This window comes from Blastomyces dermatitidis, assembly GCF_000003525.1.
Source record: "Blastomyces dermatitidis ER-3 genomic scaffold supercont1.10, whole genome shotgun sequence".
Classification (NCBI taxonomy): domain Eukaryota; kingdom Fungi; phylum Ascomycota; class Eurotiomycetes; order Onygenales; family Ajellomycetaceae; genus Blastomyces; species Blastomyces dermatitidis.
This window is the reverse complement of record NW_025544783.1, coordinates 35,572-52,811: the sequence shown is the minus strand read 5'-3', so window position 1 is coordinate 52,811 and position 17,240 is coordinate 35,572. Positions and strand designations below refer to the sequence as shown.

At 33.3% G+C, this 17,240-nt stretch overlaps 4 protein-coding genes across 4 annotated transcripts; 1 reads left to right on the top strand and 3 right to left on the bottom strand.

Annotated features, from left to right (window-relative positions):
* Positions 1-960: 960 nt before the first annotated feature.
* On the bottom strand, positions 961-1,571 carry BDCG_17673 (uncharacterized protein; the record flags this gene model as incomplete). The annotated part of the gene is made up of 1 exon (XM_045426763.1): positions 961-1,571. The coding sequence occupies exon 1, from the start codon at positions 1,393-1,395 to the stop codon at positions 961-963; it is 435 nt and encodes a 144-aa protein (XP_045282334.1). The 5' UTR covers positions 1,396-1,571.
* Positions 1,572-2,169: 598 nt separating this feature from the next.
* On the top strand, positions 2,170-4,222 carry BDCG_17672 (uncharacterized protein; the record flags this gene model as incomplete). The annotated part of the gene is made up of 4 exons (XM_045426762.1): positions 2,170-3,556; positions 3,635-3,662; positions 3,772-3,917; positions 4,088-4,222. The coding sequence occupies exons 1-4, from the start codon at positions 2,618-2,620 to the stop codon at positions 4,220-4,222; spliced, it is 1,248 nt and encodes a 415-aa protein (XP_045282333.1). The 5' UTR covers positions 2,170-2,617.
* Positions 4,223-10,701: 6,479 nt separating this feature from the next.
* BDCG_17671 (uncharacterized protein) lies at positions 10,702-11,328 on the bottom strand (the record flags this gene model as incomplete). Its single annotated transcript, XM_045426761.1, has 1 exon — positions 10,702-11,328. Exon 1 carries the CDS (start codon positions 10,921-10,923, stop codon positions 10,702-10,704), a length of 222 nt encoding a protein of 73 aa, XP_045282332.1. The 5' UTR covers positions 10,924-11,328.
* A 5,010-nt stretch (positions 11,329-16,338) lies between these two features.
* On the bottom strand, positions 16,339-16,593 carry BDCG_07839 (uncharacterized protein; the record flags this gene model as incomplete). Its single annotated transcript, XM_045423618.1, has 1 exon — positions 16,339-16,593. A coding segment is annotated over one exon (254 nt), but the record flags the coding sequence as incomplete, so codon positions are not given.
* Between the last annotated feature and the right edge of the window lie 647 nt (positions 16,594-17,240).

Sequence of the window (17,240 nt, the reverse complement as noted above, 5' to 3'; positions counted from 1 at the left end):
AGACACTGGCAACACTGAGAGCTTTATAAGAACTGTCAGCTAGAATCTGTAAGAAATTACTTATGAGAAGACTTACAGCAAAGAGAGGAACTGCACTGCTTGAAGTCAGGAACTGATCTGAGAGAGAAATGAGATGAGCTGCTGGCCTGAAGATTGAGTGCAGTGACAGAGCTGAGAGAAATGAAGACACAGTCATGAGCAGCAGTATCCCTGCTTCATCAGCTGATAAAAAGCAATCAGAGAAGTCACAGAGACACTCATGAGAAGCTCAGCAGCAGTCAGACATTGTTTATGAAGATATTGAAATTGAAAAAATTTTTATTCTTGAGAAGTTCTTGAATTAATACACAGATATTATTAGAAATACTCTCTCTCTGTTATCTGAGTGAAAACACTTCATGAATGAATAAGAATACTCACAGTTTGTGAGAATGAAAGCTGTTATAAAAAAAGAGAAAAGAAGATGAGATTCTGTGAACAGATCTAAGATATTTATACTACTCTAAAGAGATTTGCTTACACTGTGAGTGATCTCATAGAACAGTCAGATCACTCTAGTAAACAAGAGTAATTATGAATCACAGGCCTGAATCTTTCTATATAACTACAAAGAGTGATTGTAGACTGCAGACATCTTGATTCTATAATTCTACAGAATTGATGAAAGAATGAAAAATTTCTTATAATTCTACAGTGTCAAAGAGCAATGATTTGTGAGAATGAATGAAAAATCAACTCATAAATGTTTCTCTTTGATGAAGATAATCTCACAGAGAGTGATTTATCTGTGAGATGAATCTGTGTGATGATTATATAAGAATCTCATGAAAATAGTTGAGAGTCAACTGAAACTCTTCTGTATGAAAGATGTAAGATGAATCTATGTGATAGTCAGAGAAGAATCTATAGACTATAAAGAATCTTACAGAATAAGAAACTGAGTGATAGACTCTTTTCTCTTCATAATAATAAGGAATTTTTTATGCACAACCGCTCCACCACGAACTCGCTCGATTTTTCGAATAAGAACCCGCCGATAGATCCATCGAAAAGCCCTCGATCATACGAGCATTTTGACCCCATCGCCGACCGCATACCCCGTGTGGTGGTGGAGTTATCCAGCCAAACGTGAACCGGACGTTGTTCGAAGCTCCTGTGTGGGATTATCCCCCGTTCTCCCCTACCACACCACAACCCCGGGCCAGAGTGCCATACAAATTGTAAGGTGAAGTGACCTAGCCATATGCACCAATCTTCTCGATTTTGGAAGACCCCCGACCTGTAGTTGTGGAGATATCCGAGGAGCGACCTCCGCGAAAACCCTGTCCATCTTTGATGTTCCAAAACACCAACGCCAAGTCTCACCCTCGTACCGCCCTTCCCAATCTGGCCCATCCCCGGCAGAAAAATACAAAAAGATACCTCGGCGATAATATCAAGCACATAATCAACGGACTCTTCTGAAGTGCAACCTCCACGGTCCGCCGCCAGTGTATCTAGACTTCAACACCAAGTCTCACCCCTGTACTACCCCTCTCAATCTGGCCCATCCCCAGCAGAACGATACAAAAAGATACCTCGGCAACAGTATTCAATACATAACCAGTGGACAACGAGTCAACAGCACATCAACAACTATAAAATCAGTATACCCCAAGGTCTGACTGAGCCTTTGATCCCTGCACAGTGAGATATATTAAATCTAGTTTTAATACCTCAATATTCAATAGATTCTGTAAGGGATTGAGAACAGCAACACTAGGTTTCTATTGAATTTGAGAATTAACTCTATATTGATATAATCATTGACAAAGTCTTCTATTTTGAGATATAAATAACCAGTTCCTCTACATCCCGCTGGCAATATTTATATTATCATATAGAAACAGACTTATATTCTCTATAATATCAAGACCCTGAAGAGGGAAAGTCTTGGTAGGGGGTATACAGTAGTGCATATCTTAGCAGTTTCTATCTCATTCTTCTGCAGCAGTTAATGCAAAAAAAAAAGATCTTAGAAATAGTTTTTTACTTCTCTTGAAAAAGTAAGGTGTTTTTCTCTGGGTTTTACACAATATTCTTACAAAGAATTAAAAACAGAGTTGTTTTCTGTCATAATTTCATATTCTTTTAAGTAAGAATTACTATTTCAGTGGCTGAAGAGCTTTCATTAATACTTAATTCTTTTTTACACTCTTTATTAACTGATTTGAGTTGCACACTTGTTGTGTGAGGAGAATTGGATGATTTAGAATAAAATTGAATAGTTTTAATCAATTTCTCTGCAAAAAATTGATTTATTTTTTGTCAGTTTTTCTCTCAAAAACTGTCATATCATCTGATTTATTATCAATTGATATCATACTTTTCCTCACTGTATCCCAAGAAAGAGATTGTAAAGATTTTATTGATTTATCTTAAAAATCAATTTTAGTTTATTAGATTCTCTTCAAAAATCTAACCTAGTTACTGAACTAGTGTGAAAAAAATCAGGTGTTTTATACACAAAAGTCTTTTATTCTTCTTTTGAAACAGTCTGACCAACTTTTCAATTGAAAACAGACTTAGAAATATCTCAATTGAAACAGTCTGACCAACTTTTCATTGAGTGAAAACAATGAGTTCAAAAATACGCTCAGTTGATGTGGAAAAAGATGCTTTCTCAAATGCTATTCCTGAGATTGAAATTCTGAAGAGAAGAAAGAAAGAAGAAATAGAGAAACAACAAGTTCTTGAAATACAGGAACTTGAAAAAGCAAGCAAGATTCTTGGAAAGCAGTGTCTGAGTGAGATGAATGAAGAAGTTCTGTTAATTCTTCATGCTCAGGCCAGACAACTACAGGAGGTGATCAAGTTCAAACTTGGAATCTCAAACACAGTTCAAAAAACCTTGAAAATTCCTAGTACAATCACTGACTCTTCATCTTACTCTTCTTCTTCCTTTCTTCCTACTCCTTCTTCTTCTTTGAATCAGAAGAAAACATATGCTCAAGCAGCTGAATCTGCTGTCTCTAAACCTGCTGTCTCAAAACCTGCTCAAAATCCTGAGAAAACTGAGAAGAATACTGCTCATGCCTCTATTCATAGAAAAGTGGAAAAGAAAATGCAAAAAGAGAAAAACTTCCAAATCTCTAGAAACAGAAGACTCATTCTCAAAGTCTCAAACCAGGACATTCTGCAAAGAAACAAGCTAAACTCAAATCTCATTTTCAGAATCAGAAATGAAATTAATCAGCAGTTCTTTTCTCAGTTGATGACTGATATTGAAGTTCAAAAACCAGTTATAGCTTCAATTGAGTCATCATTCTTTGGAAACTCTATTATTCTGACTACAATGCCTGAATTCAGTGCTGAATTCCTTATTCAGAATGAGAATCTCTGGAAGTCAGCAGTAGAATCATTGCTAAACACAACAATTCTATCTGAAAGAGATGAAAAGTGGGGCAAATTCATTCTTCATGATATTCCAGTTGAAATTTTTGACTGTGAAGAAGGAATGCTACTTCTCAAAAATGAATTGGAAGAATACAACTCCATTCAACTGAGAAAGGAGCCTGTATGGCTAAATTCAATTGAGTTCAGACAAAGCAGGAGAAATGTCTCTGTTCTAGTATATACAAAAACACTTGAACAGTCAAAGATCTCTGAAGTAAGAGTAGCAGGTTTGAAAATGAGAGTTCATGAATACAAAGACTCAAGAATGAATCTCAAAGCTCAAACACAGTGTTCAAACTGTCAAAGATATGGACACTTTGCAATCTCATGTTTTAGAGATACAAAATGTGCATTCTGTGCCAGAGATCACAAAACTAGTGAGCATAAATGTGAAACATGCTCAAAAAGAGGTGAAATTTGTCAACATACTCTGCTTAAGTGCTCTAATTGCAAAGAAAAACATGCATCTAGCTCTAAAGAATGTATGTTTGCTCCTAGAACTCAAAAGAACTGGAGAAAAGATGAAGCTCAAAGTCAATCTAGAACTGAAGAGAAGAGTCAAGCCAGTAAACTCACAACTGCAAGCTCAAAAAGAAGAAACTCTCAATTATCTAAGTCTTCAAACTCCAATTCTCCAGCAAAATGTAAACAGAATTTGAATCCTCAAACTCCTGTTAAGATTAGAGAATTGAGAAATGACTCTGGTGATAAACTAGATATAATGCAAGCAGTTGAGATTCCTACTTTTCAGAACAGTTATAATCTACTATCTGATGATAGTGATTAGATTCTTCTCTACTCTCTTTTAGTATGAATATACAACAAAAACAACAAAAAAAGTTTAAAAACTCTTCAAAAATCACATTTATTCAAAATAATGTGGATAGAAACTCAAATTGCATTTATTCTTGTCTTCAAATTGCATTTGAACAAAAAGTTGATTTTGTACTGCTTCAGGAGCCGAATTTTGATGCTGAGCAAAAATATGTCATTTCTCATTCAAGCTACTACTGCTTTTTACCTCAAAAGTCTGAGATAAAGTCAAGAGTAGTAATCTATGGAAGAAAGAGATCAAGATATCAATTTAATCTAAGATTTGATATCATGTCTGACCCTGATATTCTGGTGGGTGATATTATAGATAAAGAAAATGAGTTTGATACTATACAGCTCATAAATATCTATAATGAAAAGTCATTGAAGGAAAATAACAATATCTGGACAATTGATAGAGGATTTCTGAACATAACTCCATCAAGAAACTCTATAATTGCAGGAGATTTCAATGCACATCATCCCTGATGGAATTCAGAATGCAAGAGAGCAGTGAGAGCTGATAATCTGGTTGAATGGACCTTTGAGCATTCAATAGATTTGGTTAATAAGTCTGATCAACAAACATTCTTTAGAAAAGGCATGAAACAGAAGTCTATTATAGATCTAACATTCATGTCACAAAATCTAATGGAAAGAAGACTTGTAAACTGGTTTATTGATTCAAATGAGACATCAGGATCAGGTCATGAGATTATTCAATTTGATATTGAACTGAGTGAAAAACAAATGAGTGAAAATCCTCTTCTCTCTAATCAGTATAACTTTGAAAAAGCTGATTGAAAAGCAGTTGAAGAAAGCATAAAACTGTTAAAATCTGAAAGACAGAATGAGCTATATTGGAATTCTCGTCAAGATATCTCAAATGAAATGCTTGAGAATAGAGTGAAGCTTATTACATCTATCATTCTAACAAGTGTTAGAGATAATATTCCAAAAAGAAAATCTTCTGAGTATTCAAAACCTTGGTGGAATGAGAATATCTCATCTAAAAGAAAAGAATTAGCTACTGCTAGAAGAGATTGGAAGAATGATGTAATATCTGATGAAGAGTTCAAAACTGTCAGAAATGAATATTTTTCAGATATTAAAAGAGCTAAAACAGACTGCTGGAATAAATTTCTTGAAGAAGCACAAGGAAAGGAAGTTTTTAAAGCTTTTAACTATACTAAAACAAGAAGTGTAGCAAAACTTCCAGCTCTAGAATATGAGTTTCAGAATGAATCATATACAGCAAACTCTTTTGAGGAAAAATGTCAAGCTTTCATGAGAATTCTCTTTCAGAACTCACCAGATTCAGATTCAGATTCAGAGGAAGAGAATATATCACTTCTCAACTACATTGATGAAAATGACTGGGAATGGCCTGATCTTACACAAGATGAATTAGAGTCAGCTATCTTCTCAAGTTCTGTTAAAACTGCTGCAGGTCCAGATTCAATTAATCACTTGATTATTCAAAATACATATTCCTACTTAAAGAATGAATATTTTGAGCTCTTTTTCAATCTCTTGAAAAATGGATATCATCCTGAATGCTGGAGAGAAGCCACTGGAGTGATTCTTGCAAAACCTAATAGAAAAACTTCAATTCCTAAGTCATATAGAGTAATATCTCTATTGAACTGCTTAGGAAAGGTTTTAGAAAAGATAATAGCTACTCGACTATCTTTTATAAGCTCTATAGATGATTCTCTTTTATTCAGTGAATAAATGAGAGGTAGAAAACAGTGTTCTGCAATTGACACTGTTCTCTCAGTTGTTCATGATATTCAAATAGCAAAGCATGAGGGTCTGGTCTCAACTGCAGTTTTTATTGATATAAAAGAAGCATTTGATCATGTTTCAAAGTCAAAGTTAATTCAGACATTGAAGATATTAAAACTGCCACTTTCCCTAATAAAATGGGTTAACTATTTTATGTCTAAAAGAATTATACAACTCTTCTTTGATGGAATGAAACAAGACAAGACTGAGATAAAAATAGGAGTACCACAGGGGTCTCCAATCTCACCCATTTTATTTGCAATATACACTGCATATCTATTCAAAAATAGAAATATGAGAATAGTGTGATCTCCGAGTTATGTGGATGATATTGGTCTAGTCTACAGCTCAAAAACTATTAAAGAGAATTTGAAAGTAATTGAAGAAGCTGCAAAGGAAATCTTTGTTAGAGCAGATATCAATCAAATTCAATTTGATATGGATAAAACTGAGTTGATTCATTTCTTTCCTAGATTCAATGAGAAAGAACTATCTCTAACTCTTTTAAATAGAGAGATTAAACCCAGTGTAAATGTCAAATGGTTAGGAGTATGGTTAAACTCCAAGTTGAATTTTAAATATCACATTCAACAAAGAACTGTCAAGGCAGAAAGACTATTGAACAACATAATCAGACTATCAAATACAGAGAGGGGTCTATCCTTCCAGGCTATGAGACAGTTATATATAGCCTGTATTACATCAGTAGCTGATTATGGAGTTCAAGTTTGGTGGAATAATCAAGGGAATTTCACTGAACTCTTTCAAAGTCTGCAAAACAGAGCCTTGAGAAGAATTCTGGGAGCATTTAAATCATCTCCTATTAAAGCAATGGAAATTGAAGCTTCAATTCCTCCTCCTACTATTAGATTTGAAAAGGCCTGTATGAACTATGCTCTGAGAGTTGTAAAGATGAGCTCAAATCATATAATCAGAGAAAGAGTCTCTTCTTCATTTCCACCAATTAACTCTGGAAATGAACTGGATTGGAATAGATTTCTTGATTGGAATGAAAATAATTCTTCAAAGAAAATGCCTTCTCAACTGTACAGACTATGCTCTCTGATTAAAAATCAATTTTCTTCTTTAAATGTTGAAAAAGTTGATCATGAGAAGTTATCTCCCTGGAGAAAAAAGCTTGAATCTCTTATAGACTTACAAATAAGTGAACTATCAAAAGAGAAAGAATATGAACAGCATTTGAAGAGAATTTCTACAATCAATATAAAAGACTCTATTCTGATTTATTCAGATGGCTCAAAAAATGAGAGCTTGAACAGATTGAGCACAGGCATTGCTTATACTGAAGATAATATTAATTTTATCTCAGATTTCTGGAATCTAGGCTCTGAATGTGAAGTCTTTGATGCTGAACTATTTGCAATAGTGAAAGCTTTCAAACTCATTGAAATAAAATCTCATAAAAGAGGAAATTGTTTGAAAGAGGCATGGATATTCTCTGATAGTCAAGCTGCTTTAAAAAGACTTAGAAATAGTCAGATTCATAATGGTCAAATGAATCTTGAACTGATCTTAAACTCTGTTTTAAAAATTCAAGAGAGAAGAACATCAAAGCTGAGAATTCATCTGCACTGGGTTCCTGCTCATATGAATATTCATGGCAATGAATTGGCTGATTCAGCTGCAAAAAAGGGTGCAGAATTAAGCAGATCTATTCAAAAAATTGTGTCCTGGTCTTTTATAAAGAGAAAAATAAAAGAATCTTGTTTAGACAAGTGGAATGAAAGCTGGCAGAAACAAAAGAAGAGTATACATTATTCAAGATTTGAAACAAAACCCAAGTGGAAATCTTGTTCAATTAAATGTAAAAAGAAAATATTCTCATCTATAATACAGCTGAAACTAGGACATGGCTATTTCAAATCTTATATACAAAGATTTGATGATAGATTTGACTCAATAGAATGCTCATTCTGCAATACAAATGAGAATCCTGAGCATATTATAATGCACTGTGCATTATACAATAGTCTCAGAGCCAGATTGAAAGAGAAGTATGATCTAAATCAATTAAATATGAGATTCTTATTCTCAACTGAGACAGGAATTAAATACTTAATAGACTTTCTATCAGAAACTCAAGCAGCTACAAGAAAATGGCTAAATTCAGAATTATCTGAATATGAAGAGGAGGAAATCAATCAGATATAGTCTGTTAAAACAGCTATACACTCTCTTTTAAGAATTTGTTTTGTTATAGTCTCTCTTTACTTTTTCTTTTTCTGTATCTTTTCCTTTCAATTTCTTTCTATCTATCTATTTAATGTGTCTATCTTTGAGACTGTGTTCTTTCTCTCTTTTCTTTTGTCATGATATTGTCAAATGGTTACAAAGTATCAAAAGATGTTAAAACACTGCAATTTGTAAACAGTTTTTGTATTCTGGGCTGGAATTTTCTGATTTTGCATATCTGAAATTGATGAATGTACAATAGTTAACTTTACAGACATAGAAAAAACCCTGAGAACTAAAGTTCTCAGGTAGATGTCATAGTCTCTGACTGCATACATCTATAATTGAAGAATAATAATAATAATAATAATAATAAGGAATTTTTCCTCACTGAGATTTTTTATAGATGTGAAGAATTTTTAGTGAGTATCACTGCAGTGCTGAGCTGACTATGAAGTCACTCAGTGAAAGGCTTCACAGATAAAGTCTTAGAGAGAAGAGAATATGTAAGAAATCCTGCTTCTCACAGATTCTTTACTTCTATTTCTATCTCTTATGTAATTAATAGAGCTAGCGGCCCTTGACTACATACAACTATATAGACTGAAGTTCATGAATACTATTCACAACTCAGCTTGAATACTATTATACATTTGATCTCTACATTTTATCTTTCTATTGTGAACACTTCTAGTAGTTAACAGTACATATCACGCCAAGCTGCAAACACCCGAATAATCGCCTGTGAGCACTTATTCTTACAACATTGCTATTCTGTGTATAATTATCTATCACAGCTGAATGAGTATTAATATCAATATTGAGACCTGTATCAACATTAGAACCTGTATCAACATTAGAGCCCGCTGGCCCTGGCGTAGATTCAGGTGTTGAATTCAGTGTATGAGATCTAACATGAAGATGTCTAGATATTTGATTTTCTGCATTAGATAGATAGTAGAGTTTGCAAAGCTTGATAATAAGCTCGTTCACAGCATCTTCTTGATAAGTGATTTGAACACCAGTTGCATCATTTGCAAGATTTTAAATGATGATTTTTGAAGAATGTTCTAATCTCTTATACTACATAGACTGAGTAGCTATAGAGATCTTAGGTTTTTGAGAAGGTTTTGTAGAAGTGCATTTTTACAGGTTGAAAGAAGAATTTGTAGAAGTTGAAGAATTTGAAGATATTATTTTTTCAGATTTAGTGATGTTAGATGTGTGTGATGTGATAGCTGCATTGACTTCGGTAGTGAATTTTTCTGAGATAGTTGAGAAAACAGCTGTTTCACTATTATATTCTGTAACTAGCAACCTCTTAAATACTTCAACATATGTAAAGATTGTATTATCTGCACATTTTCACAATCTGAAGTCTTTTTCATCATAATAGATGCCTTCTATATGGAAACACGGTTTCCATGCAATGATATTTGTATGAAAATTCAGTATGTAAGCTGCATTGATGAGATTGACATTGAACTGCTTTTCTGCTTCATTTATCATGATAGTTCTAACAGTTTCATAATCTTCAACTTTAGTGCTGGAATTGCCTGTATAGACTTCCACATTCTCATTCACAGGTGAAAAGAATAGAAAATGTGTTCAATTATTATATATATGCTGTTTCACATCAGTATCAAAGATCCAGGAGTTTCAGAGATAGAAGTGAGAATGTGAAGAGTTCATCAATATTTTTCAGATTTGCTGATTAATAGATTGATAATTGATAGATTGATGATCAAAGAATTGATAATTGATAGATTGAGAAACTGATTACTTCAGAATTATTTCTTCTAGAACTGCTTCATTGACATCTATTATATCTGTATTTGTGAATGAATCTCTAGATATCACATAATTAATATATCTCTTTAATTCTTGATTCTTAAGAGCTTGATCAATCTGAGTTCTCTTCTCCTCATTTTTCTTTCATTCAGATGACTTTCTTGATGAATTGAGATAGTAGCACTGAGTGTATTAGTGACAGGCTCTGCAGATGCAGTTTCTGAATGTCACTGATAATAATTACTGAGATCTTTCATTAAGAGTAGCAAAGTTCATAGATTTATCTTCTTTGAGAATACTCATTTCTCTATACTGTTTCTTGAAGTTCTTAACTAACTCTATCAAAGATATGACATCTTTATCATATCAGACATTCTTAGCTCATGCTTGTACATAACCTGTATTAATAGTTAGATTCACATTTAAGAAGTCTTTCTTCAAGTTGAACTGTTCAGCTATATTCATCTCTTTGATATCATCTTCAATGAGTGATCAGTTATTTAACCACTTCTCTATATCTCTGTTTTTCAGTGCTTTGCAGAGATCATGGTATCAGGTTCTCACATCATCTTGATAATCCGCGATCATGGATGAGAGTCAATCTCTTAACAAATGAATAATCTTCTTCACATCATCATTCTCACTGCATATATGTTGTAGCTCTGTGACATTCACTGTTCTCTATATAACATCTTGTATCTTTGTCATACCTTCATTCAATTTCTCATATTTCATATATTTGATTTTCCACGCAGTGACCTTGATGTCATATGCTATCTTGGCCTCCGCGGTGGCTTCATCTGAACACTCAGGTTCCAGAGGTTCTTCTAGTTCAGAGAAGATATCAGGTTTGTCAAGATTGATGAAGTCTGATACCTTCTTATCCTTTGCATATCCTAGCATATGCTTGTATCAAAGTTTCCAATCTCCAGGAACACTAAGGTGTACAGTTGCACTAGACATTGTCTTGTCTGTCATATCGGTTATATTGAATGGATTGAGGAATCGGTTCAAGTATTTGTGAATATGATCAGAAATCAGGGTGTATAACAGTCGAGTATATCAGAACGTATACGAGTGAGGATCTATCGTCTCAGTTCGAATGATAGTTATCAGTTCGAATGAGGATTGGGATCGGTGTATAATCGTCTCAGTTCGAATGATAGTTATCAGTTCGAATGAGGATTGGGATCGGTGTATAATCGTCTCAGTTCGAATGATAGTTATCAGTTCGAATGAGGATTGGGATCGGTGTATGGTATAACGGTCGAGTATTTCGGACCGTATACGAATGAGGAACAATCGTCTCAGTTCGAATGATTGTTATCAAATTCGAATGAGGATTGGGATCGTGGTTTATCGCGCTTCTCTTCAGATGCTGCTTACCGGGAATCGGGTATGGTATAACGGTCGAGTTGATCGGACCGTATACAAATGAGGATCAATCGTCTCAGTTCGAATGATTGTTGTCAAATTCGAATGAGGATTGGGATCGGTGTATCGCGCTTCTCTTCAGATGCTGCTTACCAGGAATCAGGTATGACGGTCGAGTTGATCGGACCGTATACAAATGAGGATCAATCGTCTCAGTTCGAATGATTGTTGTCAAATTCGAATGAGGATTGGGATCGGTGTATCGCGCTTCTCTTCAGATGCTGCTTACCGGGAATCGGGTATGGTATAACAGTCGAGTTGATCGGACCATATACAAATGAGGATCAATTGTCTCAGTTCGAATGATTGTTGTCAAATTCAAATGAGGATTGGGATCAGTGTATCACGCTTCTCTTCAGATGCTGCTTACCAGGCTCATAACTGTCGGATTGGGTGTCACAGATGAATATGTTGAAGACATATGAATCTTATTTGTATCAAGATCTGCTTGTTATATTATCTGTGCACTATCTTCTATATCTATTTCATACAAAAGATAGAGCTATTTATAGTAAAATATATGTGTGAGCCAAGAGAGCTAGCATAAGCGAGTATTAGACGAGTGTTGTAGTAAGCTGATGATGATGAGAAATATTGTAGTAATACGATGTTGGTGGCGTTCAGTAGTGTATAACCTCTTTTTCCTGACACCGGCGTACACCTGTAATCGTACGCTGGCTTAAGCAACCTTTGAATCACAGATGAACTGTCAGTTCTGTGAACTGTGTTTAATATGTAATGAGAGAAGTTTGAATTCCTGACAATGTCATTCAGTCTAATAAATACACCTGTCATCTTTCAAACAATGATGAATATGATTCTTTATAAACAGAATAGAACCTCATGTCTTATATATCTTGATAACATTCTAGTCTTTTCAAACTCATATAATGAATATCTGAAGCATCTTGATGAAATGCTTACAACTCTGACAGAGCATAAGCTCTATATTAAATCAACTAAGTGTGTGTTTAAAATGAAAGAGTTGAAGTTTATAGAATATGTAGTGAGTTATGACTGTATATACTTCATTCTGAAGAAATTGAATGTCATAGCAAATTGATCACAGCTGAGAAATGTACATCATATATAACAGTTTCTTAAGTTAATCTTATACTATTGCAGATTCATCAAGAATTTCACATGAATATCTGCATCACTCTCAGATCTCTTAAGAGAAATAGATACAAATCTGTGAAAGAAGAAGTTTCATTCAATTATCTGAAATGCTGTATACAAAGAGGCTTTTCTCACACTGAGAAAATGTGTAATAACATTCTCAGTGCTTATTTAATCAAATTGTAATAAATCTTTCTATATTGAGATAGATATATCTGAATAAGCTATCAGAGATGCTCTTCTACAGATGAGTAAGAATGACAAGCTGCACTTGATAGTATACAATGATAGAAAACTATCAGACACTGAGCTCAATTATTCAGTGTATGAAAAGAAATTGCTAGTAATCAAGCATATGCTGATATTATAAGATAGATATATTAACAACAGGCATATAATAATAGTGATTATAAATCATGAAAGTCTTATCTATCTATAATTAATAATAAAATCTTTCAAATACTTAGCATGTTAAATCTCAGAGTTTCAAGTGTATAATCTTCATATTAAATACTGAAAGAGATCAGATGCTGTAGTACCTGACACAATTAGTTACAGACTTGATTTCATGAGTGAGAGTTCTGTGAACCAGATACAAGAGATATTCATGTTAAATACACTGAGAAGATGCAAGGAATCAGAATGAGTGAATGTCATGATCTCTTACTTGAAGAATGACAAGATATCAGATGATAAGTATTTTATAAAAGTAGTAGAAGAAATACTTCTGAACTTCAAGCTGAGAAAATTAAAAAACAATGTTGTACTTTACTGTAATTTAGAATATATAGAAGCTCTCTATCTAGAATCTTTATTTAGATATAACTTGATGACTTACATGCACAAGAAATTCAGTCACTTAGAAAGCTCTGAACTCATGAGTATACTTGAACTAAGAGCATACTAGTCAAGCATGACTGAGAACATTCAGATGTACACTCACAAGTGTCTGAATTATCAGGTTGTGAAAGAATCTAAGAAAGGATTAGAACATGAGAAAGTGTAACATCAGATGAAGTGTATAATATAACTGTTTAAATGATGAGAAGTGAATCTCATAGACATATTACTGTGAATATCAAATGAAAATTGATGAATAATCACTGCTATTGATTACACTGCTGACTGATCAGTTATAAAAGCAGTTTCAGAGATAATAGAGAAGATAATGATGAAGTTTCTACATAATAAGATCTATATCAACTATGAAATACTATGTGAGATTCTAACTGATAACAGTGTGAACCTTATAGAAGAAGTGATGAGGCATTTCATGAGTCAGTTACAGACAAGATATTATAGAACAACATCATATCATTCATGAATAAATGAAAAGATGAAATGCTTGAATGAAATCTTGAGTAATATACTGATAAAATATCTAGTGAGTAAGTCTACAAGATTATGAGATGAATATCTTAGTTAGATACTATTAGTCACACGAATTCAGCAGCATGCAGTCTTCAAGTGTTCATTATTCTATCTGTTATATGAATTGCATTCACGCATTCTGAAGAATGCTTCAGAAAAGGTGAAAGAGAAAACAGCAGTTGTGAATATAACAGTCACAGATATAACAGTTGTGAACATGAAATCAAGATTGAAAGAGATCAGTCACACACATATAAAAGCTAATGAGTTACTTCTGAACTGAGCAATTCAATTGAAAAGAATACAAGACTCACTAGTTAAGAAATCAAGTCTCAAGATGAGAATGTGAGTTCTTATACATAATGAGAGTTCTAAGAAGTTTCAACCTAGATAATTTGAGTTATATAAAATACTCAAATCACATTCTCTGAGAATGTACACATTGAAAGAATCAGAGGGACAGATCTTACACAACTTAATTAATAATTCATGACTTATGAAAGCAAAAATACAAGACTCAAGCAGATTATAATTATTCACAGTACTATTATCAGTGTTGAAAAAGAAGAGACTTACAATTAAAAAGTCTCACAAAGTAAGAGAAATCATAGATGCTTACAAATCAGATAATCTCACTTATTCTGATCTTTTCACAATTATAAGAAAAGAATGAGAAGTAATGAAGAAATCAGACAAACATCACACTTCAATAAGTGATAAGACTGTAGCTAGTTGTATGATAACACACTGCAGATAGTAAGTACAATGTGATAAAAAGTGATCTCAAAGTAGCAGACTTACATATGAGTCAGATTGCAGAAGAAAAAGAAATTCAGAGTTAAATTCAACTGTTTATATTAGTTCAATTGCAGAGATCACAGAGAATGAACTATCTGAAACATTCACAGATATGTGAGACTAAGTCATCTCAATCTCTGAGAATGCTCAGAGATCAGATGAGATTAGTTTTAATAAGCTGTTCACTGTGATAATCTGAGTGAGTGAAGAGAGACAGTATAATACATGAGATAGAATCACAAAAGATGAAAGCTACTAAATCTAGTCACTGAATGTGTATTATATAGAGATTATATAAGAGTAGTGACTAACAGACAAAGAAAAAGCATAAGAAAAGAAAAGAGATAATGAATTGATTATCAACTGTAAGAGTTGACTGTAAAAGACAAATGTTATTATATACACTTCATTCATTTTCATACATTACATGTTTAATCTATTTCCAACATCACATCATCTGAAAAACATCAAAAACAAAGGAAATCTCAAAACTTGAGATCTGCAAGGGATTTGAGAGTTAGAAGCCACTCTTACAATAATATCATGCATGTCTCTGATTTCTCTATTACTCTGTGTACAACATTAATATCATTTATTACAAGATTGACTGAAATGCTAATATAGAAATACATACACATACACATAGAAAAATTGAAGAAGAGCACAGAATCTGCAGAATCAGAAGTCAGAGTAGAGAGAGTGAAGACAGAAGAAATAGAAGAGAGAGACACATAATCAGATAAATAATAAAAGTCACTCAGAGTTAAACATTTATGATCTGATATATGCACAATCTTCTCTGCAGAAGAGGAAAAGAAAGCAATAGAAGAAGCTTAAGAGCAGAAGAGAATAGTCTCAGCAGTATTATCATCTTCAATTAGAATGATCTCTGACATCAGAGTAACTAAGAATTATTGTTAGCATATAAAAATTATAAAATCAGAGATAAGAACAGTCACTGAATGAACACTCACTGATCTTAAAGTTATACATGCAATTACAACATGCATGAGACTTCTTAGAAAGAGAGAGAGAGACACAGAGAAATACAGAAAGCAGAACACAGTATATAAACAGCTCATTCTCATAATAACATCTCAGACAAGGTATACAAGCCTCACACTCACAGGTGTAAAAGAGTATAACATTCATGTTCTCATTTCTGAAAACACAGATATCTTTTACCTGCATCACAAAGTCAGATAACAGATATCAGAGAATAAACTGATTCAGATCTATTATTCTGAAGAAATTTATCAGAGTGAATATCTCTACAATATTGAACTTTACAGTTATGAAAAGCTTCTTAATATCTGTGAATATCATGACTTTATACACAGTAAAACTCATAATAATTTCTTCTGAGAACAGAAAAATCAGCATTAGAAAGAAAAGATGAAAAAGAAAAAGACTTACAATCTTAACACTGTTGAGAGAGAGAGTGATTCTCTGATATAAATAAATAATTACTTCATTACAAATATTTAAAATAAATATAATAATTAGCATCTGTAACTGAGCTTTAAATAGTCATGTTATACACTGTCTTCATACAATAAATTATTCTAGAGGTCAGTAAGAAGAACAGAAGTGTACACACTGAGAAATGTAATTCATCAAGTCTATACAACATCTCCTTGAAACAGGGAGAGCTGATAATGAAAGCAGAGATAGTAAAACCAGAAGTGACAGAAGTGAGAGTTGCGGGAACAGAGGTAGCAGGAGCGGGAGAATCAGACACACATGACACGGGCAATTTCTTCATTATCGCGTTCTTCAAGTTCTCGATCAATGATTCAACATTGAGTTCACTATTATCAGCAGACATGAATCTGTCAACATGTGAAGATTCTACATAAATAAAAACAATATATCAGCATCTGCATTCATGCAAAATCATGTCAGAAAACATGATCAGAAACCTGCAGAGAAGAAAAACAGTCAAGAGTGTATAAGAAGATAAAGAGAATGTATCATTCATGATAATATGTTCTGATAATTATTAGAAGATAAACAAGTTCTAATCATGTTTCACAATGTATTATACTTACTGCTAACAAACTACCTGGTATGAGCACTATGATGATACTTGTTATGAAAATGAGAAGTCATCACCAGGAACACATACAATGTAATAGATGAACAGATGAAAAGAGTTAAACAGAAGAAGAAGTAAGAATCTTGAATAAAATAATAACATTTGATGATGATGATGATGAAGATGATAATTGAAGAATGAGAAAAGTTAGTGAATAAGTGATGTAATATAGTGAAAGTTTCTTTGTAAGAATGTACACAGAATACTAGCTGAATCAGAGATAGATCACACAATTGTGAAACACTAGTGATAAGCTAATCTGCATGAAGCTAGAACATATAACATGATCACATGAGTGTGACTGAATCTGGTGAGAAAGAATGTGATTCAGAAGAATGTATAACTGTGTAAGAAATCCCGCTCCTCGCGGATCCTTTACCCCTATTCCTATCTCTCGCGT